At 38.1% G+C, this 27,372-nt stretch overlaps 2 protein-coding genes across 3 annotated transcripts; one reads left to right on the top strand and one right to left on the bottom strand.

The window, feature by feature from the left end:
- The first annotated feature begins 316 nt into the window (after positions 1 to 316).
- On the top strand, positions 317 to 15,493 carry LOC121256679 (mitogen-activated protein kinase kinase kinase 1-like). 2 transcript variants are annotated; one of them, XM_041157533.1, is made up of 9 exons: positions 317 to 1,671; positions 3,912 to 3,996; positions 4,153 to 4,215; positions 4,904 to 5,058; positions 12,626 to 12,698; positions 12,799 to 12,858; positions 13,274 to 13,384; positions 14,565 to 14,761; positions 15,350 to 15,493. In XM_041157533.1, the coding sequence occupies exons 1-8, from the start codon at positions 701 to 703 to the stop codon at positions 14,748 to 14,750; spliced, it is 1,704 nt and encodes a 567-aa protein (XP_041013467.1). In that variant the 5' UTR covers positions 317 to 700; the 3' UTR covers positions 14,751 to 14,761; positions 15,350 to 15,493. The 2 variants fall into 2 exon arrangements, with proteins under 2 accessions (XP_041013467.1, XP_041013466.1); XM_041157532.1 differs by having other exon boundaries at positions 15,326 to 15,493.
- Positions 15,494 to 25,582: 10,089 nt separating this feature from the next.
- On the bottom strand, positions 25,583 to 26,517 carry LOC121255263 (receptor-like protein EIX2). Its single transcript, XM_041155540.1, has 2 exons — positions 25,954 to 26,517; positions 25,583 to 25,894 (listed from the first exon to the last, which is right to left on the bottom strand). Exons 1-2 carry the CDS (start codon positions 26,515 to 26,517, stop codon positions 25,583 to 25,585), a joined length of 876 nt encoding a protein of 291 aa, XP_041011474.1.
- Between the last annotated feature and the right edge of the window lie 855 nt (positions 26,518 to 27,372).

Below are 27,372 nucleotides of genomic sequence, written 5' to 3'. Positions count from 1 at the left end.
TAATTAATATATAATTGATAGAGTTGTAAAATATTAAAAAAATAAATTAAGAAAAATATTATTAAATTATTAATATTGTAATTAATAAATAGATAATTTAATATGAGAATATATTTTAAATAAAATATTATATAAATTATGATTTTACATTTTCGTAATCCAATGGTACGGTCTAGTTATCTACGTTTGTGGTCCCAATGGCATGGCAAGCGAGAGATTGGCGTGGGCGTGGGGTGCACACTGTAATACAATACAGAATCTTTCCTTTATTTGTTGCACGACAGACAAACACCAAAGAAAATACAAAAAAATAGAGAAAGAAAAAGAAAAATGCAGCCGATCCAAAGTCAGTGATCCCAGTCATCCCACTCTCTCCGGTCCACGTGACACCGCGTTTTCTTTCTCTCTTCCGACGGCGTTTACCAGTCTCTGTCTTCAACCATTTCGCCTCTGTTTCTTTTGGTGATCCTTCTTCTTTTCTTTCTCATCCCCTTCTCCAAATTAAACTCTTGCTCGCCTTTCCTCTTTGAACTTTATCGATTAAGTTACAGAATTGTATGATCGATTTCCTATTTTTTGGTTCGGCTTAAGGTTTTTCGTTAAGGAGGGAGAGAATACACAGGGACAAGTTTCTGGCAATTTTCGCGCTTTTCTTACCAACAAAACCCAGGCGGTGTGCCGTCGATGGGCTTAGCTCCACATGCATCACCTACCTCGATTTTTCAGTCATAGAAAGGTAGCCGGAGCCATGGATCGGAGGAGGAAACCGAGGCTCGAGCGCCGTAATGCGGCAAAGCACATAGACTACGACGCTGCTTCCTCGTCTTCCTCACTCGAAGACTCTACGTCTTCTTCTCTCCACACTAGATCTCTCGACTTAACGGACCGTACGAGCTTCAGAGTGGAAGGAAACGACGGCGATATCGATGTCATATGCCGGAGGTTGGGACTATCCGGGCCCGAAGAATTTGAGATACCCGCGGTGGAGTGGGATGCGCTAAAGATCCGTTCTTCTTCGGATGTTCTACCTAGGTGGGGAGCTCTCGACTTGGAGAGTCCGAAAAGAGAGGACGTGAAATACACGGCGAAAAGTGAAGCTGTAGCTGAATTGCGTGTGAGAGCTGTGGATGGTACTAGAATTGGGGATGTAGCTGAGTTGACTCGGGCAGACCCCGCCGAGTTAACTGGGTGTTCTTTAAGCGGCGGTTGTGACAGCGGTGTTGGAGGAAGTGGAATTAAAGGAATTCGGCCGCCACCGGTCCTTAAGCCGCCGCCTGCAATGAGGCTTCCGGTCATCGATGATGCGTGCTCTACTTGGGACCTTTTGAAGGACTTGGCGCCGGATGCCGAGAAAGGTCTTTCGGGAATTTTCCATGGTGGCCATAGTTCTTCCGATGAAGAAGTGGAGAAGGATGAAGAAGAGGAAGAAGTAGTTGAGGTGGAAAGGAAAAAGGGAAAGGTGGAGAATGTGATAAGCGTTGGGGAGATGGCTGCGCTGTCGGAGTCGTGTTCGTTTACCACGTCGAATGATGACGATTGTTCTAGCAGTAGCACGGAGCGTATGTCGAATATTTCTCCAAATGGGAGAGTTAGGCCTTCTATCACGTGTTGGGAAAAGGGTGAGCTTCTGGGACGCGGGTCTTTTGGATCAGTGTATGAAGGAATCTCTCAGTAAGTTTTCTGCCATAATACATTATTAGCAATGATGTAAATTTTCCTTCTTTTTTATTGGGGTGGGGATGGGTTTGATAGAGTTGAAATGCCTAGCAGCAAGTATTTTATTAGTATTCTAGCTCAAATTCCACCTCTTCTCCTCCTTTAAAAATGGCGAGGAGGTGAAGAAGTGGGTTCAGGATCTATTGAATTTGGTGTGTGTCGGTAACTTAGCAGTCCAAAAAGTATTGATGCTTTCCTCCTTGTTAAAGGGTAAGGCTAATATCAGAGCAACCTATCTATGGGGTTTACCCTAATTCCAGTTAAGGCATTATCTTTTTGCAACCCTAACAGTTAGAGATCCACATTAACGTTCAAAAAGGATGATTTTTTACTTCCTAGATAGGCGTCTTTCTTGTATACATCCTATGTACTTGGATTGTGCCTTTGCACTATGAGATGAAATTCCTGTTACTTATAAAAAAGATGATTAGATTCAAAGAAGTTACAGACAACTTAGATTTGAATTTCTAATTCTCTGGCAGGTCACAGTCCAAAACTTTTATTTTCTTCCTTTCTTTCTACCTCAAATCAGGCCTTTAGCCTTACATATCAAAACTGTAGAATCCCATGTATTTTTCTGCACATTTAATAAACAAATGACCCATCAAAGTAAGCCATAAAATACCTAAATTTGCTGCTGCTACATATTTGTTTTTTGCTTGAGTACAAAGGGTAGGAGGGGGCAACCAGATGTGCCTTCCCTACCTGAACGTGTCCATAGTAGCACCCTACCTGTGCTGGGAACTGGATAGGAGGGGCCTAGATGGCGAGAAGCCGCAGGTGCTCCCCCAACTCGGGTTTAAGCTGCGGTTTAGACCCCAGCCCCATTAGGGAATTCAATGAATTCTGCAACTTGTCATCCGGCGTTCCACCCCCTTCTCACCCCTTGATTTCAATCTTTCTGTGCTGCGTTCAAACTGCAAACCCTTAACATTTCTTTCCACAATCCTAAACCCACCACAAGCAGAGATCGATAGATTTCCCTACTCTGACCTGCGCCACATCTCGATGTTGTCATTTCCTTGCTAAAATCTCTATAAGCTATGAGTAAATCTTTGATGCCATCATGGTGCCTAAAGATTATAATGAGAATGGTTGTCGCAATAATTGATTTTGAACTAAAGGCAAAATTGATTTTGTGAATGGGCATGCCTTTGGGATTGGGTGATGCCCTCTCCGATGGTGGAGCTTCTAACATGTTGTAAAGGGCAATTGAGATTTGAGCCACCATCAGTGAGCACCTTGGTGGAAGATGATCCCATTGTACCTACTATGGGGTCAATGGAGAGAAAGAAACTAGCATACTTTTGTGGACTAAAAAACAATAGCGAAGTCTAGTCTTTTTTTATAACACATTGTATCATTGATAACTGCTCACCATGGTGTTGCGCTTTCTATTTCTAATTTTCAGGATTTTCTAGCACTTTTTTCTTTTGTTTTTAAGAGGATTCATGTAGTAACTTCCTGTGTATTGGAATAACACCCTCTCTCACTATGAACAAAATTTTATTCTTACCTATCAAAAAATAAAAAAATTATGCAAGTGCAGACAGTATGTATTCGTGTTTTTTTAGTTTTTTTTTTTCCAGTTCATTTTGGGTTTACATTTTAGTATAGTTCATTGGATTTTCCTAACAGCTGTATATTTCTTATTTAAGAATGCCACATCCAAAATCTGCTTGAAAACCTAAAAGGGCGCCTGATTACCTTTTTTCCATTTGTGTTCATTAGTGCGTTTAGTGTTCTTATTATGAGTGTCTTAGCATTAAGAGCATGACTCTGGTTGATTGCCGTTCATTGGGCATTTTGATGATGTTTTGTACCTTTGATTTTTCAGTGACAAAGAATTTTCCCTATTTCCATTTAGATTTCACTCTCCAGATATTGGTGCTCATTCTGGTATCATGCCTAAAGTGATCTCTGATGCTGACATTAATTGATGTGGAACTAAGGTGTTGTAGATCTTAGATGTTAGAAAAAACCGAATTTTGGTATTATATTGTTTTGAACGGTGAAGTAGTGAGATCATTGGTTGTCTCCTTATTGGAATTCCTTAATCTTAATATGGATAATTGTTCCTATTACTGGCTGTGGTTGGTTAGGAGCTGGTGGTCCACCTTAAGACCAGTCATTGCAACACTATTTTTTTTCCTTTGTCAAGATGCTTATTTTTGTTTTTTCCTTCTGCTCTGCAGTGATGGAATCTTTTTTGCCGTGAAGGAAGTTTCACTACTTGATCAGGGAAGCCAGGGAAAGCAAAGTGTTTCTCAACTTGAACAGGTGAGTCAGGTTTATGTTTTGTTCTGGTGTAATATTTTGTTTATGACCACTGATATTATCTGATATTCTGTACAATTTAGATATCATTTTGGGACTGGAAAGTATCCTATTGTTTTTTTTCCTTTCTCATTTCCTCTTCCTGTGCTTCCTTTCCAGGAGATTGCTCTTCTAAGTCAATTTGAACATGAGAACATAGTTCAATATTATGGCACATCTAAGGTACTTTTTTTTTTCCCCAAGATCTTTTCATGTTGTTTTTAAGTTCCATGTCTAGACCCCATGATAAAATATTGCATTGCCCACTTTTACCACTTTAGGAAGTATTTAAGCTGGCCAAAATCATTATTTCAAATTTAAATTTCTCCTATTAATTTCATGATATGTAGGGTAACTTCTTCACAATGATTTGTTTGGCACTTCTTGGCATGATACTCATGCCTAATGGCCACTGGTTCCTGTCTGCATGTTTATAAAAGTGCACTGCTTTATATGCTAAAAGTACAAAATAATAACATGTACTCCTTTCTGATATGCAATTCATCATTCAGTTATGATTGTGTAATTTCACCCTCTTTCTTATTTGCTTACCAATTAAAACAATGGTAAATATACATGCAATATAGTGACTTCACATGCACGTATAGCTGTAGCCTGACATCTAGTTTCAGGGTTATTTCCATGTCAGCTGTGTTCTCTATGTCACCCTATTATGGTGTTTGTATCCACAAATATCAGGATTCTTGTTGTAAAAGGATGATGTTGCATTATCAAGCACTTGGCACCTTGCCCGATCTTTTGTATAGTTGGTTTAAACTTTAAACGGTTATGCTTTGCTATAGCTTCCTGTTTTGCATAAAGTTTCTCATCAATCAAGCATATCTTATGTTTTGCTTTGTGGTGGTTGCAGGATGAGTCAAAGCTTTATATCTTTCTAGAGCTTGTAAAAGGCTCCCTTTTAAAGCTCTATGAGAGGTATCATCTTCGAGATTCCCAAGTCTCCACATATACAAGACAGATTCTGCATGGTTTGAAGTATCTTCATGACAGAAATGTGGTTCACAGGTGATAAAAGTGTCCTTTTTATGTCATTGGTGAAAAATCACGAATTTAGACTCCAAATAACAAATGTAATCAATTTTAAATCTTAATAAAAATATCGTCTATTTAATTATAAATCAATTATCAATCTAGATGCCACAAGTATAATCTAGTATAGCAGTACCTATCAAAAAAGTATAGTGGTATAACAATAAACACAGATTTTTTTTTTTTTTGAAATAGAACCTCCTCATTCATTCAAATATCATTGTTTACATTGCAAGAATCTCTCAGTAAACAATCTGAGATACAAACTGGTATATCTTCTATCCATATCTTTTCTATCCCTATATGTAATGCTTCTTTAGCAAGAGTATGTGCTACTGCATTAGTATTTCTATTTGCAAACTTCACTGTCCAGTTAGGCCACTCCTTCAACTGAACCTTCAAGTCTTCAATAATGCTACCAAAATAAGATAAGTCTTCAATCTGGCTGTTCACTGCATTAACAACAACCTGAGCATCTCCCTCCATTATCACTTTGTTAAACCTTAGATCCTCGCATAACTCCATTGCTTTCCTTAGTGCTCAGCCCTCATCTATAGCAGGTTGTTCCACAAAACTTTTCGACTCACAACAAGCTGCCATCACCTCCCCCCTATCATTCCTGATTACCACCCCTAAACCCACCTTTCTTAACTTCACATCTAAAGCTGCATCCCAATTGTCCTTAAAACAATTCACACCAGGTGGGCTCCAACTTTGAACCAAACCTACTGTATTGGCTTGCTGTCTGTTATCTGTTATCTTCAATTTGATGTCTGATACTCTTCCAGGCTGTCTCTAGCTGCACTAATCACATATTTATGGCTTAGAAGCTTGCTTTCAAAAACAAAAGTGTTCCTCCGAAGCCATAGCCCTCTCATCACTACTGCAATTTCCTCCATATCAGAATGTGAGAGCTTCTATGCTAGCACTTCCAGCAAACCAAGTAGATCCCCTTCTCCCACCCTCCATTTCTGAACTGATTTAACAGAATCTGACCAGACATCGTTTGCAGCAGGACACTGCCATAGTACATGAAGGACTGTTTCTTCCTCTTGCAAGCATATAGGGCATCTAGCATTTTCAACAATCCTCTTAGACATCAAATTTTTCCTGGTAGCTAAGAGATTATTCCCTGCCTTCCATAAGAAATTTTTTGTAATGCCAGGAATATTCAGGCCCCATATACTCTTCCAAAACTTTCCCAGACCATTATGCTCTGAGGGTTCACCTATTTAGGCTCTTGATCTTGATTCCTCCAAGTAGTAGGCAGATTTGTCACTAAAAATACCTTTCTTTGAAGGCCCAAATCAGTCTATCCTCCACGACCCTCTTACTTAAAGGGATGCTGCTTATCAGATCAGCCTCTTCCTTAGAAAAAGTTGATTTTATAAGGCCCTCATTCCATTCCTTCCTGTCCTTAATCATTAGGTCCTTGACCTCAACACAAGTGTTCAGAAAAGGATTAGGTGTTTGGACTCTGAAAGAAGATGGTGTTGGCAACCACCTTAGACCCCATATATTAATCTTTTGGCCATCCCCCACCCTCCATCTTAGTCCTTCATTAAGCAGGTCCAGAGAACTCCATATACATTTCCGTATTTGAGATGGAGCTCTACCTAACTTTGCTTCCAGCAGAGAAGAACTTCTAAAATATTTTTCTTTAAAAATAGTGGCTGCCATCGAAAAAGGGTTTTGAAGTATTCTCCATGCTTGCTTAGCCAACAGTGTTGTATTAAAACTGGCAAGATTTCTAAAACCCAAACCTCCACACCCTTTTGGCTGGCTCATTCTCTCCCAACTTCTCCACAGTATACTACTGGAATTCTGCTGGCTTTTCTGCCAAAACCTGGACAGCATTACATTGATCTCTTTGCACAGCCTTTTAGACATGAAGACACTCATAGTGTATGAGGGAATTGCTTGTAGAACAGCTTCGATCATTACTTCCTTTCCTACCCCCGAGAGGAAAAAATTCTTCCAACTGCTAATCTTTTGCCAAATTCTTTCTTTTAAGCTTCTAAATGTGTTATACTTTGATTTACCTACCATAGTAGGTAGACTCAAGTACTTATCATAGCTTCCTTGCACAATAGCTCCACCTTCCAATAGAATCTTCTTTTTATCTTCCAAAGGAGTATTAGAACTGAAAAACACTGCTGTCTTATCCTTATTCAGAAATTGACCCGAGGCTTTTTCATAAATGAGCAATAAATCCTGCATCTTCCTCCATTCTTCCACACAGGCTCTTCCAAATAGAATACAATCATCTGCAAAGAGCAGATGATTTACCCTTAATCCGTGCCTCACTACTGAGATTCCTTTTGTGTTCCCCCTAAGGTCTGAAATGTTGAATAAGGAACTCAAACCCTCTGCACATAAAATGAATAGATAAGGGGATAGAGGATCCCCTTGTCTAAGACCCCTTGAGGGAAATAGAACTTCTCTTGGTATACCATTTATTAACACAGAAAAGGAAACTGAGCTAATACACTGCAGAATTAAGTCTGTCCACTCATCACAGAACCCAAGCCTTTTCAAAACAGCATTCACATAAGGCCACTCAATCCTATCGTAGGCCTTAGACATATCCAGCTTGATAGCCATACTGCCTTTTATACCCTTCTTCCTCACCTTCATCGAATGTAAGACCTCATAAGCCACCATAACATTATCAGTTATGATCCTACCAGGGATAAAAGCACTTTGATTGGCTGAAATAACTGCTGACAGCACTTCTTTGAGTCTGTTTGCTATCACTTTGGAAGCCATTTTGTAGATTACATTACATAGGCTAATAAGCCTATATTCAGTAACCAACTTAGGTTCCTTAGACTTGGGAATCAAAGCGATAAACGTGTGATTAACTAAAGAGAAAGCGGTTTTACCATTCAGCAGATCTAAAACTGTCGTGCACACCTTATCCCCCACTGTTGCCCAATGATTTTGGTAAAAACAAGCACCAAAACCATCAGGGCCTAGTGACTTCAGGGTAGCCATACTTTTAATAACATCTTCTATCTCCAACTTGCTAAAAGGTCTTCTTAATTTTTCATTCATCTCACTTGTCACCCGAGGTGCTATATTCTGTAGACACTCCTCTATAGCAGCTGTGCTAGGATTTGAGGTAGAGAATAACCTCTCAAAGTAAGATCTGAAAGCTTCATCAACTTCCACCTGACCCCTGAAAACTCTACCTTGATCATCCCTCACTTTACTGATGCTATTCTTCCTTCTTCTCTGATTTGCACAAGCATGGAAAAATTTTGTATTCCTGTCACCCGAGGCATACCAGTTCCTTTTGGCCCTTTGCTTCCACTTCAGGTCCTCCTGCTCAAGCAAAATCCCAACCTCCCTTTTCACCCTTTTAATCTCTGCTGAGTTGTGCCTTCCCTCATCATCTTGTAGCTTCTTAAGGTATTCAGTTTTCTCTTTAATATCTTTCACCCTGTTCACTTTGTTCTGGTTATTCCACATCCCAAGTGCCTTATTGCAATTATCCAACAGATTCATGAAGTTCATAGTCAGCTCACCCCTCTCCTCCCTTCTTTTCCACTCTCTTCTAATAACTTCTTCCCATTCTTCATCTTTGGCCCAACCAACTTCATATCTAAATACGTTCTTGCCTCTCCAGATTTTTCTACCTCTCTTACTCAATGTCAGTAGCAAAGGCCTATGATCTAAGCATCTTCCTGCTAAAACCTCCACCCAGTAATCTTTATGCAAACGTGCCCAACTTGGATTGGCCACTGCCCTATCCAACCTTTCTTTAGTAAAAGTGTCATCCTCATGTTTATTACTCCATGTGAACTTGTTCCCTCTCCATCCAAGGTTAGAAAGATTCCCATTCTCCAACGCCACCCTAAATCTCTCCATCAGCTTTTCCTGTCTTGGGTTCCTTCTCATCATTGGTTGCAATTTCATTAAAGTCACCAATTACACACTACCCTTGATTTGCCTTAGGCTTTTAGGACTCAAAAAAATCCCAGGCTTCAGCCCTTTTAACAGTTTCTGGCTGCCCATAATAACATGTAAGAATCCAACTATCCTTTTCTTCTTCCTCTACAATATTCACATTTATATGCCTTTGTGTGTAGTTAACAACTTCAACTTTAACCACATTGTTCCATAATAAAGCTAAACCACCCCTTCTCCCTACTGACTCCACAACAAAACACCCTTCACATTTTAATTTTTTCTTCAAATAGTCAAATCTTTCTGCTCTTAGTTTAGTCTCCATCAAAAAGACTAAATCGGGTCTCTTATCCTCCACCAAATGGTAAAGGTCCTGAACTGTCCTAGGGTTCCCAAGCCTTCGGCATTCCAACTTAGAATTTTCATTGGGATTGGCAGGGCTGTTGAACAGCCTTTGCCAACTCTTGGTGAAATTCCATCCCTCTACTTTCATTATTAAATCTGCCTTTCTTATGCTTCCCACTCTCCCCTTCTCTTTCTTCTACCTTATCTTTTAATCTTTTTCTAGACAACAAATCATCCTTCTTAACAACTACCTGCTTCTTCTCTCAAGCTTTCCTCTTCCACCCTCTTGTCAATGGTTTCCCAGCTAACAGTTCTGGTCCACCCCCAATCCCCACGACTTTAGGCCCCTGCTTCTTCTCCCCTTCTACCACCTGAGTGTCTTTTACAACATCCTCTTCTTCCCCTTACACTACCCTCTCCCCCAATCCAACCCCTTCTCCCATTCTAGGTAACAAATCCCCACTGACTTCCTCCCTTCTATCTTTTTTATCTCCCTTCCCATCCCCCCCAACTCCCACATTTGTATGAGCACTACTATCCCCCTTCCTTCTGTCATAAAAACCTTCTTTATCCTTCCCTCTAAATCCTGATTTAGCCTCAGCCCTTAACCACGACCCATATTGCTTCTTTCCTTCCCCTTCCCCTCCACATCCAAATTTACCATGAACCATACATCCACAAGCCAGACAGATTCTAGGCAATTTTTCATACTTTAAAGGAATCCGCATTTTTTCTCCTTTAAGATTAATAAATCTACCTCGAGCCAAAGGTTTGTGGATTTCTAACCTGATTTGGACTCGCAGGAATCTACCCCATCCACTGCCATGTGAGTTCACGTCAACTTCCTCCACCTTGCCAATAGTATTCCCTATCTTCTTCCCATGGTCCTCATTCATACAGCCAAGAGGAATATCATGCATTTGGACCTAGAAGCTCTCTTACTCAAACTTCAGGCTCTGTGGTGGTGTAAATTCCTCGAACATCTTCAATGCAAGTAGGTGCGAATCAAATAACCACGGTCTCCTACTCCATACCCTTTGCTTATCTGCATGGTTTGCAAAAGTCAGGGTGAACAAGTTATTCCCCACCTCAGTTAACTTTGTTGGCTTACTGATTCTCCAAACTTTCATCATTGTTGATTCTAAAACTTCCTTCCTAATACTTCGCTCCACACAGATTTTACCAACCAAACTACACTCCCCTTTATATTGGATTTCCTCTGTAACCGATTCATCAATGTCTATTTCTACCCTTTCCTCCTCCGTCAAACAGAATCTCTCCCATTTCTCCTTTACCTCATTCATTTTCTGCCACCCTACTCCTTCGATACGTTTCTACCAGAATTCCTCCGAGCTTTTCCGTTCTACCACCACGTTTCTAGGTACCAGCAATGTCCCCGTTCCTTTCCTCCTGCTACAACCACCGTGAGCACCGTACCCTCCGCCTCACCCCAGCTACGAACCACCTGCCTCCCACTACAAATCCGTTAGGAACTCTTAAGTGGTCCCCCCCTGAGCTTCACCTCATACTCCCTCCCGAGAGCAGAGAGAAGAATTTCTTATCTCTTGGATATCATGAATTAGGCCTCATATATCATTAAAAACTTGGTTATATTTCTTTGATCTTCAAGCATGTTTTCAGTTAGCCTTTGCATCTGAGGCCTTTGAATCGAGTGATTGATGTACTTTATGCACATTTTTGTTGGCTCTAGTCTATCTCTTTCCAAACTTGGTCTCAATAGTATGGAATTTAGATCTTTTTCTAAGAAGAAAAAATTTTCACTAAAAGAGTGTTAAGGGGTGCAACCAAGTACGTAGGATGTAGACAAGAGAAACGCCTATCTAGAAAGATACAAGAAAATCATGAAAATTAAGACCATTAAAATCTTTAGAGCTGTTCAAAGGAAGAGAGAATGTAAAATGGAAAACTTTGAGATCCTCCAATGTCCATACCTGGGGGTGACGAGGGGAGGGAGAGTGTAACGCCCCATGGGAGGCCCAAGCCACATCTTTTATAATGCCCCTAGGGAAGCCCAAGCCACATCTGGATCTATATTCTAAAAGGAATAGTTAATGATACAACTGGAGCCACATTGGAACCATTGTGAAGAGTAAAAACTTCTCATTTCCAAGTAATGTGAGATTCCATACACCACCTACCTTTACCACTCAATATGGGGTATCACAATTTCCCCCCTTAAGTTCCCGACGTCCTTGTCGAATCAGTCCGTTGTAAGTAGCACGATTTAAGTCCCACATTTTTGGTTGATATAGCCTCTGATACCATTTGTAATACCCAAGGGAGGCCCAAGCCATATTTGGGCCTATACTCCAAAATGACTAGTCATACAATTTGTAACGCCCCAAGCAATGTGAGATTCAATACACCACCTATCGTTATCACTCAATATGGTACTTAAAACCACTCAATATGGGGTATGGAATCCCACATTGCTTGGGAATAAGAAACTCTTTCTCTTTATAATGGTTTTAATGGCACTTCAATTGTATCGTTGACTAGTCCTTTTGGACTATAGGCTTAAATGTGGCTTGGGCATCCCTTGGGGCATTATAGAGAGAGTTTGAGAGTCCAAGCAGGCGAGAGAGGATGAGGTGAAAGAGAGAGAGTTGAGACAAGGGTGTGCACAACCCTGGGGGGACTTTTTATTTTATCCTAAAATAAAACGATGTCGTTTCATTAATTTTTTTAAAAATATATGCAATATAATATATATAAACCCGGGTGGGGCAGTACCCCACCCGACACTTGCCCCTGTTCTCCCAGGGGGTTGGCGCCCACTTGCCAGATGCGGGCGGACTGCCCCACCTGCCTCAGGCGGGGTCTGGGCAGGCCAGGTGCGGGTACCCAGCCCCCACCGCTATTCGATGAGAAATGGGGACTTATAGTGCAATTTAAATGGTAAGATCTTAATGTAGGGTGCAAAATGTCAAAATTTGGTTGTGTAGGGTGTTCAATTGTCAGTTTGGTAACTTAGGATGCATATTGCAAAAATGGTGATAATTTGGGGTGCAAAGTGTAATTTTCTCTAGTTCTTCTCTGGGGATTTTCTTAATATTAATTTTGCTTCACTATGCCATTGACTAGCCTTTTTTTTGGATAGAAACTAGATTGTTTAAATTGCCTTTTTGAACCTTAAATTGTTTCCTTGATAATTGTTTTGAGCATGAAATCTTGACTTATAATGCAGAGATATGGACAGACATGAACATATTTACTGTTTGTAATTCATCTTTTAAGTCTTATCTCTTTCTTTATTGTATTGAAGGGATATCAAATGTGCAAATATACTAGTGGATACTAGTGGGTCTGTGAAGCTTGCAGATTTTGGATTGGCTAAGGTTTTTGCCTTTCCTCTATTATGATATTTTTCCCTCGTCGTAAATGACTTCCCAAAATGGTTGTGTACTTTCCAAATATTGATGGTTGTATTGTTTTCAGGCTACCAAATTGAATGATCTTTTATCTTGCAAGGGGACTGCATTCTGGATGGCCCCTGAGGTTTGCTTTTATCCTTTTGTTTGAAAGATAAGCTAACGAATAGTTCCAGTAATATTGAATGTATTTTATGCCCAGCTTCAAATACTGGAGGAAACGTGTGTTTTGAATATTAACAATGATGACAGGTTGATACTGCTGCATGCTTGGTGAAGTATCACAAACTTAGAGTCAATGCCAGCCTTTTTAAATCTTCAGCCTGAGTTTTTTTATGCAGTAATTAGATGCTCCAATGCTTTCCTTTGGGAAAATACGTAGTGGACATTTCTTTACCTTTGAAAAAATTGAACTTACAAGATATGACCATTTTAAAATTCTCCAGTTTGATGTTGGGGAGATTGCATATTGATTGTATGGAGTATGTCCCGGCTTGTAAATTCTACACAGTTTTTCTGATTATCAAGCTGTGCATGAACAGGTTGTTAATAGAAAAAACCAAGGGTATGGACTTCCAGCTGACATATGGAGCCTTGGATGCACTGTATTGGAGATGTTAACCCGTCAAATTCCATATTCTGGTTTGGAAAATGTGTGTCATATTCTTCTTCTTGATTTATTGTTTTTTTTGTAGAATTAAAATAACATTTTATTGATAGTAGTAAATAGCATAGCCCAAGTGCACAGGAGGTATACAAACATCATACACCTAGTTATAATATGGAGCTAGAAAGTGATACAAAAAAGTTATTTAAGCAAGCTCCATTAAGGACACAAGATGAGGCCCAAAGAAATAATTTATGGAAGAAGAAACTTCTAAGCTCATCCGGAGAACGCTCCTTATCTTCAAAGCTTCAACCATTACTTTCAATCCATGGATACTGCATGATACATAGAGGAATCCATGTCCATACATCCGCAATTTGTGAGTTGGCCTTGCACCTTTGCCAACAAGCAAACAAATCAACCACTCTCTTGGGCATCACCCAAGCAATACCTGTTCTATTAAAGATCTCCACCCATAACATCCTTGCCACCTCGAAGTGAAGTAAAAGGTGATCCGCCGACTCCCCACTCTTCTTAGACATATAACACCAATCCATTACAACGACTTTCTCAAATTATGCATGGTCAAAATTTTCCCAAGGGATGCTGTCCAACCAAAGAAAACAATCTTAGGCGTCACCTTACTTTTCCAAATACACTTTCATGGGAATGAAGTATAATTTTGACTTGACAAAACTTTGTACAATGATCGCACAGTAAACTTCCTACTCCCTGTCTTCATCCAAAGCAACCTGTCCACCACATTATTACCAAAATTCAAAGTATACAATAAACTGTAAAAATAAAAAATTACTCCAATTTCCCAATCATGAGCAGCTCTACTAAAACAAACATTCCACTGTGGGGAACCAGAGCAATCCAAAGCAATCTTGATTTATTGTTATGGTGATGCTGATGTGATTTCTAGAGTACTTGTGTGTGTGTGTATGTGTGTGTGTGTGTGTGTGTGTGTGTGTGTGTGTGTGTATTACTAGTTTTGGTTGGTTTTAAGAAAATTCTATGGTATATAGTACATTCAGTGCAAGGAGGTCATTTTTCTTATATAGTCAATTTCTCTAGGTTTTTCTAAATATAATTCTCTTTACTCATGCAAAACCCTGAATGGAACCTGCATGAGATGCTTTTTGCCATTTTGCTTGCATACAATTTATCTGAGTCTGTTGGTTTGGGGGTTAAAAGCATCATCTACTTTTGTAACTTGGCAGGTGTCAGCATTGTTTAAAATTGGAAAGGGTGAACCACCTCCTGTTCCTGATACTCTCTCAATAGATGCACGGGATTTTATCCTTCAATGCCTTCAAGCTAAGCCGGATGCTCGTCCTACTGCTGCTAAGCTCTTAGAGCATCCATTTGTATGGAGACGACTTTCCACATCCTCAGGATCGTCATGAAAGATAATTAGGTGAAAACTAAGACTCACTTCACTTCTTTATAATCCTGCTCTCTATACCTGACACTCGATGGCAGTGGAAACCAAAAGAATTGGAGAAGTGAAACATGAATGATACCTTTGCTTCTTGTTGAAACATGAATAACTGTTGTTCATCCATATTAGTACAGTGACGTGGGTCTCCATCCTTGTCATGACATGAGAACCTCAGGACACCTGAAATTCTTTCCTATTTGTTTTGTTTAGGTGCCTGAATTTTCACCTACTTTTGAACATTGTGATGCATATCTTACATGCATGTCTTGAGCTGGGAAATAGGTTTAAACTGTCCTTTCATCGTCAGATGATTAGACTGATTAAGCTGAAAAGGAATAGAACAGAAAAAACCTATGGATCTATCTGAAATAGGTTGGTCAAGTTCCCATATCTTTCTCTAATAAGTTCTATATAATCACCACAATCTGTGTAAGTTCAAACATTTCCATTCATCTAACAAAAGATCAGAACATTCCTCTGCAGTTTGGGTGAGTTCTATAATTACAATCACTGATACAATATCTTTGCTCTCGTGAGCAGCTTGATTCTTCTTTCGACGTGCAGAAAAATTTGTCGCATGATATCCTCAAGTTGGGTATAGTGCTCTGGGAACCAGTGTTGCAGACATTAAATTTTGCTCATGCTGCAGACAGTGGACACCTCGAGTCTGTTTAGGTTATGGGATAAATCATTTTTCAACCACTGGTTTGGTCACATACACGGATCTATCACTGCAGAAAAGGTAGTATATTCAGAACACGCAGATCCTTATTTATTTCATTATTTATTTAGCTGTTGTGGGAAAAAGAAAAATGGTTTCATTGATGCGGTGTTTGATGTAAAATGTTGTTGCTAGTCTTCATTTCTTTTCTATAGAATTCAAAATTTTAGGGGTTGAAAGATTTTAGGGGCGCAAAGGTGTGAGGGATCATTGCTGTAATCTTCAGACAACTTACACAATCTTGTATATATCTCTTAAGAGAAAAGCTATTTTGCCTCCCTCATTTGACCGCTCAAGTTGACTGTTGGTCAAAATTTTTAATTTTTATTTAGTGATTAAGGAAGTGATTTTAAGTGTATTGGTGTATTTTTTTTTTTTTTTTTTAAAAATATTTAAATGTATTAAAAAAATGTGAAAAGAAAAAAAAAAAAAAACTTTGGGCGTACTGCCCAGCGGTAAAGGTGGGCGTCATAGTAGCCCACTCATCTCTTAATTGACAAAATGGCACACCTGTAGGCTGTATTTGTTGAAAAGTTTGTACATTCTGCTTTGTCTCAGTTATTTTTATATTTTTTTTTTGAAACAGTTATTGTTATTATTATTATTTTCAAATAAAAGTGGTAAAAAATAAAACCAAAAACTTTGAATAGGTTAAGACAAGGTATTAATAAGGATATATAAAAATATATGTATATATATATAATGCATTTTACTTATATAAAAAAAATATATATAATGCAATTCAAGATTTAATCTCATATATTAATGAGTTTTAAATATGAATTCATTGACTAGCTTTAATAAGAATATAATATAATTTCAAATAGTTTTGTTAAGAATGTGATTTTTTTTTTCTTTTTTATTTTTGCTAAGAATATTTTCTTATATATTCATATTAAAAAAAGAGCATCTTACATATAAAAGAAAAAGTTCTGCGATCGAGTTGAATAATACACAAAAATCAGTCCATAGAAAATAAGTGTAATGACTCTGCTTCTTGTGTTTGTAAATGGCTGGGCGAGAATCTAAATAGATGTAAATCTGTAATGAATTGCAAGACGCACAGAAACTGTTTGTGAAAACGGCAGAGCCAATTTGATTGAAATAAAAGATAAAAGGGTTCTTTCGAAGGATCCCTTGACCTCCAATGTTCCAGTATAATTTTAGTATCAATGTTTAGATGATTTCCTTTCCTTCCGTTCCATTACATATCCACGCTGGGATGAAAACTAAACGAATAAAAGGATGACATGTGTCCCTTAAAACAACATACTCAAACATAAAATAACAAACTCAAAAAGGAAATGTTCTAGAAATAAAGTAGTTGCTTGAAACGGTGTGTTGCGGTTAACTCCAATTGATAAAATGGTATGCTTTATCCTCAGCAAAACGGTGTGTTCCCAGTTGAGTTAAACACTTTAGTTGCTTCTGTTGGCTTCGACTTCATCTCTCAGCCACGAACCCTAGCCTCCATGCCGTGCTTATCTCTTTCTCCTACAGTGAGACCATGACAATCTCCACCCCTTAAATGATCTTGTCCACAAGGTGCGAGTACTTTTCCTTCAACCTCCATAATAGTTCCCAACTGTTATTTTCTTATGAAGTCCCAACTCATTTGATTAAAACCTCGATCACTGCCTGCTCTCCTTGCCTCTTAAGGAGTCGATCCACCACGCTTTAGGTTCTGGTTGGACTTCTCCCTCTGAGTTCATTGGTGGCAGCGTTGGAAGTGGACATATATGAGCCCCTAATTTCTTTTTCAAGCAAGAGACATGAAATACGGGGTGAATACGGGAAGTGAGTGGTAGATCTAACTTATAGCAACCTTACCCACACGCTGAAGGATTCGAAATGGGCCATAAAACCTCGGTGAAAACTTGAGGTTGTGATGAGCAGAGATAGAACTCTGTCTGCAGGGCTGCAATTTGAGGTATACATAGTCGTTCTCTTCAAATTCCCTTTCGGATCTTTTTTTATCTGCATAGAATTTCATCCTTTGTTGTGATGCTTCAAGATTCTATTTTAGTATAGCCTTGATATGATCTCTTTGGCACAACAACTGATTAACTACCTTATTAGCTGCTGTGCTTGGTATGTAACTGATAAGTCTAGGAGGAGAGTATCCATAGAGGACCTCGAAAGGGGTTGTTTTGGTCGATGTGTGGTAAGAAGTATTATACCATCATTCAGCCATAGGTAGCCACTGTCCCCACCCTTTAGGTTTAGCGCCTGCATAGCATCTCAAATAACCCTCTAGTGTCTTGTTAAGGGCTTCTGTTTGACCATCAGTCTTAGGATGGTAAGAGGAGTGTAATTGAGAGTAGAACCATGTAATTCAAACAAGTCATTCCAAAATAAGCTTAAAAATACTCGATCACGATCAGAAACAATTACCTTTGGCAACCCATGTAGTTTAAAATCTCCTTTAAGAAAAGTTGAGCTACTTTTGTAGTTGTGTAAGGGTATGCTAAGGCCACAAAATGACCATACTTGGTCAGTCTGTCAATAATTACCAGAATCACATTGGCTCCTTGTGACGAAGGAATCCCTTCCACAAAATCTAGAGAAATGACCTCCCATACTTGTGTTGGAATTGGAAGTGGTTGGAGGAGGTCTGGGGACAAAACATTTTCAGTTTTGTTTACCTGGCAGATGCCACATTCCCGAACCAATTTTTTTATATCCTTCTTCATGCCCTTCCAATAAAAATCTCTCTTAGCTCTTTGATAAGTCCGTAGGTACGTTGAATGGCCTGCTTGAGGATCCAAGTGGATGAAACTTAGTTCTTTAGCTTTAAACTGTGATTGGGGGTCAATTACTATTCTTCCCTTTTTTAGAATTAAGCCCTGTTGCAGCGCATACCCCTTAGGACCTTGCTGGTTGTTTTGCAGTTTCTGTAAGGTGTCTTGAAGCTCAGGTGAAGAGGTGTAGGTAGCCTTCAATTCCTCTATTCAGACAGGAGTAGGAAAAGTAATCAGGACCAAAAATCCCTCTTGAACCAAATCTGGTTCATGCTTCCTAAAGAGTGCATCCTCCACTCTATTCTCCTTTCCCTTCTTATATTTAATCCGGAAGTCATAGCCCATCAACCTTGTGACCCATTTCTGTTGTGAGGTAGTGCCTACCTTTTGTTCAAGTAAGAACTTCCACGCTTGCTGATCCGTTTTAACAATAGATGGGTGAACAAGTAGGGTCTCCATTTTTGGACAGCTGTTACAAGTGCCAACAACTCTTTTTCATATGTAGAAAGGGAAATAGCCCATCCTTTCAAGGACTTGCTAAGATATGCAATAGGCTGTCCCCTTTGCATTAACACGACACCCACACCATGCCCACTTGTATCACATTCAATGGTAAAAACTTGGGAAAAATTTGGAAGGGTGAGTACGGGAGGATTGGTTATAGCCACCTTAAGTGCCTGGAATGCCTCTGTGGTTGTGGCATCCCAAGTGAAGGCATTTTTTCTCAATAAATTGGTTAATGAGGCTGCTAGAAGACTATAACCTTTGATAAATTTGCGATAATATCCTGTCAACCCAAGAAACCCCCTCAAGGATTTAGTAGTAGTGGGAATGGGCCACTCAATCATAGCTGCCACATTTTTAGGATCTGCCTTAACTCCGTGGCCCGACACAATGTGACCCAAATAGTCAACTTCCTTAATCCGAAACTGACATTTTGACAGCTTTGCATACAATGTGTGATGTGATAAGGTTGTCAAAACCTGTTGTAAATGCCCCACATGTTGCTCCATAGTGTCACTATACACAAGGATGTCATAAAAAAAACGAAGACAAGCCTTCGTAGGAATGGTCTGAAATGGTGTTCATCAGCCTTTAAAAAGTGGCAGGGGCGTTGGTAAGCCCGGAGGGCATTACCAAAAATTCATACTGGCCTTCATGGGTTCGAAAGACTGTTTTAAGAACATCCTCGGGTACCACCCTTATTTGGTGATATTCGGATCGAAGGTCTGATTTGGAAAACATTGCTGCTCCGTGTAACTCATCTAGCAGTTCATCAATCACGGGTATAGGAAATTTAGCTTTAACTATTTCCTAATTAAGAGCGCAATAATCAACACATAACTGCCAACTTCCATCCACTTTTCTCACCAAGAGGACGAGTGAAGAAAAATGGCTTGAACTAGGCCTAACAACCCCTGTTTGAAGCAATTCCACCACTATTTTCTCAATTTCTATTTTTTGGTAATACGGGTATCTATAGGGTCGAGTAGAAATTGGGCTTGTCCCTTCTTTGAGTATGATTCTGTGATCATGAGACCTTATTGGTGGCAGTCTAGTTGACTCATTAAAAACATGCCGAAATTTGTTTAGAATCTGTCTAATCTCAGGGCACTGCATCTCACAATCTCTTTTTTGATAAGTAAACACGACACCTCACAATTTATTGGTGTGTTTGAGGTTGTTACTTGTAATAGTAACCCCTTCCCTTTAACCCAAGAACTGAAAAACAGTTTATTGGAATCCCAAAAAGTGGTTTCATCAAGTTTAAGGCTCTTTAAACTCACTGATTTCCCTTGAAACTGAAACTTCATAGAAGAATTAGAGAAATCCCACACAATAGGCCCTAAGGTTTCCAACCATTGTACCCATAACACCACATCACAGCCCGCTAAGGGTAACACAAAAAAAGAGGGCTTAAAACAAGTCCCGACTCCCTTGGATCTTAGTGAGCACTTCACAACAAGATCCTAAGGTAGTCACCACATCTCCATTTGCTACTTGCACCTTAAGGTGCACATCCCCATTTACTTTCATTTGGGTTTCTTTAATAATAGACAGGTCTAGGAAGTTGTGGGTACTTTCTGAATCCACTAAAATAATCACAGATGCAACACCAATGTGTCCATGTAACCTTATAGTTTTTGGGCAAGAGTACTTGTTAAGGCATTGAGTGAAATGTCTGGCTCATCGGCTGGTGTTGTGGGTGAAGTTGGCTCGCCCAAATCTGTCGAGTCATAAAACACTTCTTCTCCCTGATCTTCACCAACTTGGTTACTGGCCTTTAAGAAGTATATTTTTGGAGACTTGCACACATGATTTGGATTCCATTTTTCTTCACAATGATAACATAACCCACATTTACGCTTCTCATCCATTTGGTTAGAATAAACCTTCCGTATGGGAGTGGAGGAATTTGTATTTTGTGATGCATTGATGTTAGGAGCTGACAATTGACTTCTAGTGGTCTGTTGTGAGCTGTTTCTTTCTCCCCATGATCTAACATTTCTTTTGGTACTAACACAATATTCCTCTTGTATTTTTGCAAGGCCATAAGCTGTGTTGAGGCTCACTGGATTCAACAATCGAATGGGAAAACAGATCTCGTCTTTGAGTCTGCTAAGAAAGTAGCTCAATTTGTGGCTTTTGGACAATCTCTCGAGTCGGTAGGAGAGCACCTCAAACTGACCTTTGTAACCAGCCACAGTCGATGTTTGTTTTAGTCAGGTGAAAGCCTTCATTGGATCTAGGGGTGTAACCGGTCCGGTTTGGTCTGGTTTTGGACAAAATCTAGGACCGAACCCATATGTACCGATTTTGTATTTTTCAAAACCGATTACGCACCGGTTACCTACCTAAACCGGTACTTCCGATTTTACCGGTTTTCGGTCCGGTTTTTCAGTTTTTTTAAAATGTAAGTTTTACAATTTTTGATTAAAAATTTGTTTATAAAAAAAATTGATTTAAAAAAATCTGTTTTATACTTTTATTAATATATTAGACTATATAATAGTGTATTAATATTAGACTATTGGTATAGTTATAAGTTATATATTAGTATTAGTTATAAACAATATATTTAATATTAGTATTAGTTATAAATTATATATTTAATATTAGTATTAGTTATAAACTTTTAATGATTTAGTATTAACATTTTATTTAATAATTTATAAATTATAATAAGAAATTATTTCATATATGAATATATATAATTATATATATTATATATAAAAATTTAACATAAAAATTTATAATTATACATAATATATAAAACTTATATATATTAATAAATATATAATATTTTGTATAAAACTTATATATGCAATAATACAAATATTATTTTTTATATATATTTTTTATCAACCAGTCCGGTCCGAAAAATCGTAAAATCGGAACCGGCCGGTTTTCACATTCTAAGAACCGGTTCTAGACCGGACCGGTTCAAAACCGGTAAAACCGATCCGGTCAGGTCCGAACCGGTTTTCTGATTTGAATTTACACCCTTAATCGGATTATCATACACTGCAGAACCAAAGCGTAGTTGGAGTGCTTCAATGAAGGTTTGCCAGTTTGTAAACTGCGCCGTGTCTATAGCATCTTGGTATCACGTGAGAGCCTCCACCTCCATGTGGTATGAGGCCATTAATAATTTTTGTGCAATCGGTGTTTGATAAAATGCAAAGTAATCGTTCATCTTAAAAACCCACCTTGCTGGGTTATCCCCACGAAAATGAAGGAAGTCTAGCTTGACTCCTCTGGGTCCCTGTCTACATTGCTCCCCATCTGGTTCATCCTGGTTTGCTTCTTGTCGCTGTTGATGTTCATGGTTGGGGTTTTGAGTCTGATTCGCTAAAATTGTTCTTAGCATATCAGACATTTGATGCTTTCTAATGTCATGAATGGCTTGAACATGTTGAAGTAGCATATCTTGTTGTTGCTGTTTGGTGCGGATATTCTCAGCCATTAGGACATTAGGCTCTTGATACCAATTGTAATGACTCTGCTTCTTGTGTTTGTAAATGGTTGGGCGAGAATGTAAATGGATGTAAGTCTGTAATGAATTGCAAGATGCGCAAAAACTATTTGTGAAAATAGCAGAGCCAATTTGATTGAAATAAAAGATAAAATGGTTCTTTCGAGGGATCCCTTGACCTCCAACGTTCCAGTAAAATTTAAGTGTCAATGTTCAGATGATTTTCTTTCCTTCCGTTCCACTACATATCCACGTAGGGATGAAAATTAAACAAATAAAAGAATGACATGTGTCCCTTAAAATAATAGACTCAGACATAAAATAACAAACTCAGAAATGAAATGTTTTAGAAATAAAGTAATTGCTCGAAAAGGTGTGTTTCGATTAACTCCAATTGATGAAATAGTGTGCTTCATCCTCAGCAAAACGGTGCATTCCCAGTTGAGTTAAACACTTCAAGTTGCTTCTGTTGGCTTCGACTTCATCACTTCATCTCTCAGCCACGAACCCTAGTCTCCATGCCGTGCTGATCTCCTTCTCCTACAATGAGGCCATGACAACAAGCCTGGCAAAATTCGGCCGATTCACACCCCTTGGCCCTTGTTTTTGAAGTTACGCTTGAAAGACTTCTTGGCCTCGTCAACGTAATTAACATGAACCACAATCTAACATACCTATAAAAATTTATTAAGATAGTAAGAAATGAGTCTTTAGAGAAACGCTTTAAGATCTTTCTATATGAGGATGTTATCCTAATACTTCGAGTGGTTGGGAGTGGAATCTTTTTCTCAATGTAAATTAGGGTTGTTGGGCTGGGACTTGCATTTGGCCTGCCCGGCACCCTTCCCTGGGCCTTGTATCGAACTAGAGAGTACTAGGTGTGGATCCCTGCCCACCCATATATTTATTATATATATATAAAATATATTATATTATCCTTTTAAATATATATATATATATATATATATATATATATATATAGACATATAAAACAACGTCATTAAGGTTTGGTTTGGTTACACAAAATCAAACCATCTCATCTCATTTCATATAATCATTACAGTTTTTTCAAACTCCTACACAAAATGTAATAAATAATTCACCTTGTTCAAATCTCAAAACAAAAATTATATTATAATAATATTTTATTCAACTTTCAACAAACCATCTCATCTCATATAATTATTACAATATTTTCAAACTCATACACAAAATATAATAAACAATTCAATTTTTTCAAATTCTAAAATAAAAATTATATTAAAATAATATTTTATTCAATTTTTCAATAAAATATCTCATCTCATTTCATCTGAACTGCGTAACCAAACAAGTTCTTAAAATGTTAAAAAACTCCCTAAACAGTGCTATTTTGCACAGTATTACCAAAAAGTCCTAGATTCCTCTTTTTCTTCTCTATCATCTCTCCTTCGTTTTCTTCTCTATCTCTTACTCTTATTTTTTTATTCTCTATGAGCCAGAAACCCATGACCATGCCATGGCTGTGGGTATGCTAAAAAACCCATATCTACATTGGACGGTGAGCTTGAGCATCTGCGCACTTGGAAGCCGAACAAAGGCCACCCTCATGCGGGATGAGGCCATGTAGGAAAAAGGGACCCCCTTCTAAAGGTGTTGGTGGCGGGAAGCTTGGCGTCCTTTGTTTTTTAAAAAGAGATGAAATAAATTAAGATAAAAATTAAAAATTAAATAAAATATTATTATAATATAAATTATAATATTATTTTTATTTTAAGATTTAAAAAAATTGAATTGAAATTTGAAAAGTTAAATTGTATATTACATTTTGTATAAAAATTAAAAAAATTATAATGATTAGATGATATAAGATGAGCTGAATTTTAAAAATAAATGAGGTTACTCAGCCTACTTGCATAGGGTGGGTTGCAGACCTACAATATAAATAAAACTCAACCTTAACAAAATCAAATAAGAGCTTTGAACGGTATCATAAAATATCTTTCCAACAAAAATAGAACAAATTTTAGGCTTTTACGTCTAAATGATATCTTATTAGTACCTCATGACAATTATTCAACCTCTTTTCTCGTATAATCCAACTCACGTGCCTTTCGTTGTTGGTTTTGGCCCCTTCTTTCATGTCATCTAAAAAAAATTGATAGTGTTGCAACTTTTAGACAAATTTAACATAACTATGTTTAAAAAAATGAATTTTTCATGAGTACTTTTGAACCGTTGATTATGAGACCATGTGATTGAATTAGGTCTCATTTGAATTCGAAAAATATTTTATCTCATCTCATCTTATTATTATAACTTTTTCAAATTTTCACATAAAATATAATAAACAATTCAATTTTTTTAAATCTCAATTCAACTTTTTTAAATTCTAAAACAATAATAATATTTTAATAATATTTTTTTCAACTTTCATCTAAAACCATTACATCTCATCTCTAAATCCAAACCAACCCTATATAAAGTGAAAATATAGATTTTTAACTATAATTGTGATAAATTTGTATACGAGTAGTAACTCTTTCATTACTCAAAAAATAAAATAAAATAATGGGCAAATTCGAAGACTTAACAACCAGGGTTGCTATACTAATGTGCATTATATGAATTGATAAAACACTGTTGACATTTACAACTCTTTAAATAACTTGTTAATCAAATCATTATCATGCTGACCTTTTTTTTTTTTTTTTTGGCTTTTTTCATACATGAAAGGAAACTCATCCCAAAAGTATTCTGGCCTAGATGATCTCTATGACCTTTCGGGTCATACTCATACATCCCCTTATATTTCATATATCCCTACTTTCTCTTCCAATTTTTGAGTACTCAAATGACAACAATATTGTGAATACTCAAACTTTTGTCTCGTTTATGCTATGAAGGATAGAAAAAGGGGAACCTTTGATGCGAATTTGACTGATCTTTTGCTTGATTCAGTTTAACGGTTATTTAGAATTTTAGTTGAAGTTCCTAGAAGTAAAAAAAATTCTATTTGCAGTCTTGAGTGGGGGAGTGTGCAGTCCTATTAATGAATGAGGGTAAAAGAGAAAAAAAAATTATTTTAAAAAAGATATTATTATAATTTTAAATTTTTTATAAATATAACTGTATGAGCTTGTATAAATAGTCTCCATTTGAAGACTGTATGTCACTTCTTTAGATAGTGCATAGGCTACTGCTGCGTCTAGATGAAAGGGCAAAATTTTTTTTCCATAGATGGAATCTGACCGAAGAAGAAGAAGAAAAAGAGGTATTATTTGTGGAAAGGAAAAGGTAAAAAAAAAAAAAGAAAAATAAAAGCTTCTACAATTGTTGAGAATACCATGTCAACCTTGACAAAAAAGGTTTTCTTATTCTCACCGAGGCTTGAAGCTCCTCAGCAATTTGGCTATGTTGACAGCTACTGTTACGTAGATTCGATCTCCAACACTGTCAAGGTATTGGAAATAGGTATGCCTCCAAGAATTCTTCAGCAATAACGACCCACAAACTCCCCAAAAGCCAACAATGAATCCGAGTGCAGCAATAGTATAAAACCATAGATGCTCATAGGAGTAAGCATGTTCTTGGATTTTGGCATTTTTATGGTTGACACCACTTCGCCGACCTTGATCTGTCTTTATCTCCCGGACATTTTGGGAGAGGAGAACCACAAAGATCTCTGTTACCTGCATATGCAGAACAACTAAAACTCTGGAGCTGGGTACTTGTTGGAATTATACCTGACAAGTTGTTGTTTGATAAATTTAAGTAGTTCAGAGGGCTCATAGTAGCTAGACTTTGGGGGGATTGCTCCTGAAAGATGATTCATCGACGAGTCTAGAAAATTCAAGCTTTCCAAGCCACCAATGCTCTGAGGAATAATGCCAGTCAACAAGTTTCTTGACATGTTCAAGCCAATCAATCCTGAGAGCTTTGAGATTTCTCTTGGAATACCTCCTTCTAACTTGTTACTTGAAAGATCGATGAACTTTAGTAGCCCAAGAATATTATCATACTCGAAATATTTTTCTTTGAAGATCACAATTATAGAGTTAATGTAGTGGTCTACAGCCGTACCAATATAGGATTCAAAAGAGATATATTCATGAGCAATGCTTACATTGGAACTTTGTTTTTGAGCCATGGCAGTGAGGTTGCTCAGGCATCGCGGTATAGTCCCTGTAATGTTGTTGTCAGAGAGGTCCAAGATCTGAAGAGATGTTAGATGACATAATTGAAAAGGTATGCTACCACTGAACAAGTTTGATGGTAGGTGAAGAACCACCAAGTGTGGTAGGCTGTTCCCCATCTGTTAGAATGTACAGCGGAAAAAATACTTCAAGCTCAGCTTATAAAATTTCTCCACACGTTTTTCCAGATTGACAAATCACAAGCTTTTCCTCTTAGTGGCGAAGTGTACAACGTAGTATAAAACTAGAGTAACACTTAACAAATCCACAGCTTAAATATCTTATCAAGAGAGAACAAAAAAGAGAGTTTTTGTGTATTTCCAATTGTCACAAAAAAAAAAAAAAAAAAAACAATTGGGGAGGACTATTTATAGTCCTCCTACACACGACTGGCCTTAAAGGCCAGCCTTCAATTGCCGTAACGCATGGCTTTAAGCCATGCGTTATAAGCAAGTAACGCATGGCTTAAAGCCATGCGTTACACTATGTTTTAAGGAGGGGGTCAGCCCCACGTGGGCGCCCCTCCATCTTACATCTCCCACTCGCACACAGTGGGCATAACCCCAGGTCTGAATCTCTCTAATGTTCTCAATCTTGTTCATACAGATAAATAGGCCGTGCGACCACCAAGCACATCTATAGAAAGGTGGGAGTACATATACCAAATCTCTCCCAGAGAAGACCAGTATAGTAACATCCCTAAAGTGTCTGGTCATGTCCTAGACTCATTTGATCGCATCAAGATCAAGCATTTTCGAACCCTCTTGAGTTAAAAAACTCAGAACAATGCTTGACTACCTCCAAATCATTTCAATGTGTTCACAACCTTTAGCCACTACCATGATGTAGCGTCATTGTATGACGTCAGCAAACACTATCGAAGATACGATATCGAAGAGTCTTCCATTTGCACTCATATCACTCAATTTTGGTCGAACCGCTTTCCCAACAATGCCTCTTTAGACCGTATCAAT

Source organism: Juglans microcarpa x Juglans regia, chromosome 3D, assembly GCF_004785595.1.
Source record: "Juglans microcarpa x Juglans regia isolate MS1-56 chromosome 3D, Jm3101_v1.0, whole genome shotgun sequence".
NCBI classification, from domain to species: domain Eukaryota; kingdom Viridiplantae; phylum Streptophyta; class Magnoliopsida; order Fagales; family Juglandaceae; genus Juglans; species Juglans microcarpa x Juglans regia.
The sequence above is the reverse complement of the archived record's forward strand: the minus strand, read 5'-3'. Positions and strand labels throughout refer to the sequence as shown.

Coding starts and splice junctions, on each gene's coding strand:
- LOC121256679 (XM_041157533.1), top strand. CDS start 701: ATGCATCACCTACCTCGATTTTTCAGTCATAGAAAGGTAGCCGGAGCC. Junction 1,672..3,911: donor GTGTATGAAGGAATCTCTCA/GTAAGTTTTCTG, acceptor TCTGCTCTGCAG/TGATGGAATCTTTTTTGCCG. Junction 12,699..12,798: donor CAGATTTTGGATTGGCTAAG/GTTTTTGCCTTT, acceptor TATTGTTTTCAG/GCTACCAAATTGAATGATCT.
- LOC121255263 (XM_041155540.1), bottom strand. CDS start 26,517: ATGGGGAACAGCCTACCACACTTGGTGGTTCTTCACCTACCATCAAAC. Junction 25,895..25,953: donor AATTTATCAAACAACAACTT/GTCAGGTATAAT, acceptor CTGCATATGCAG/GTAACAGAGATCTTTGTGGT.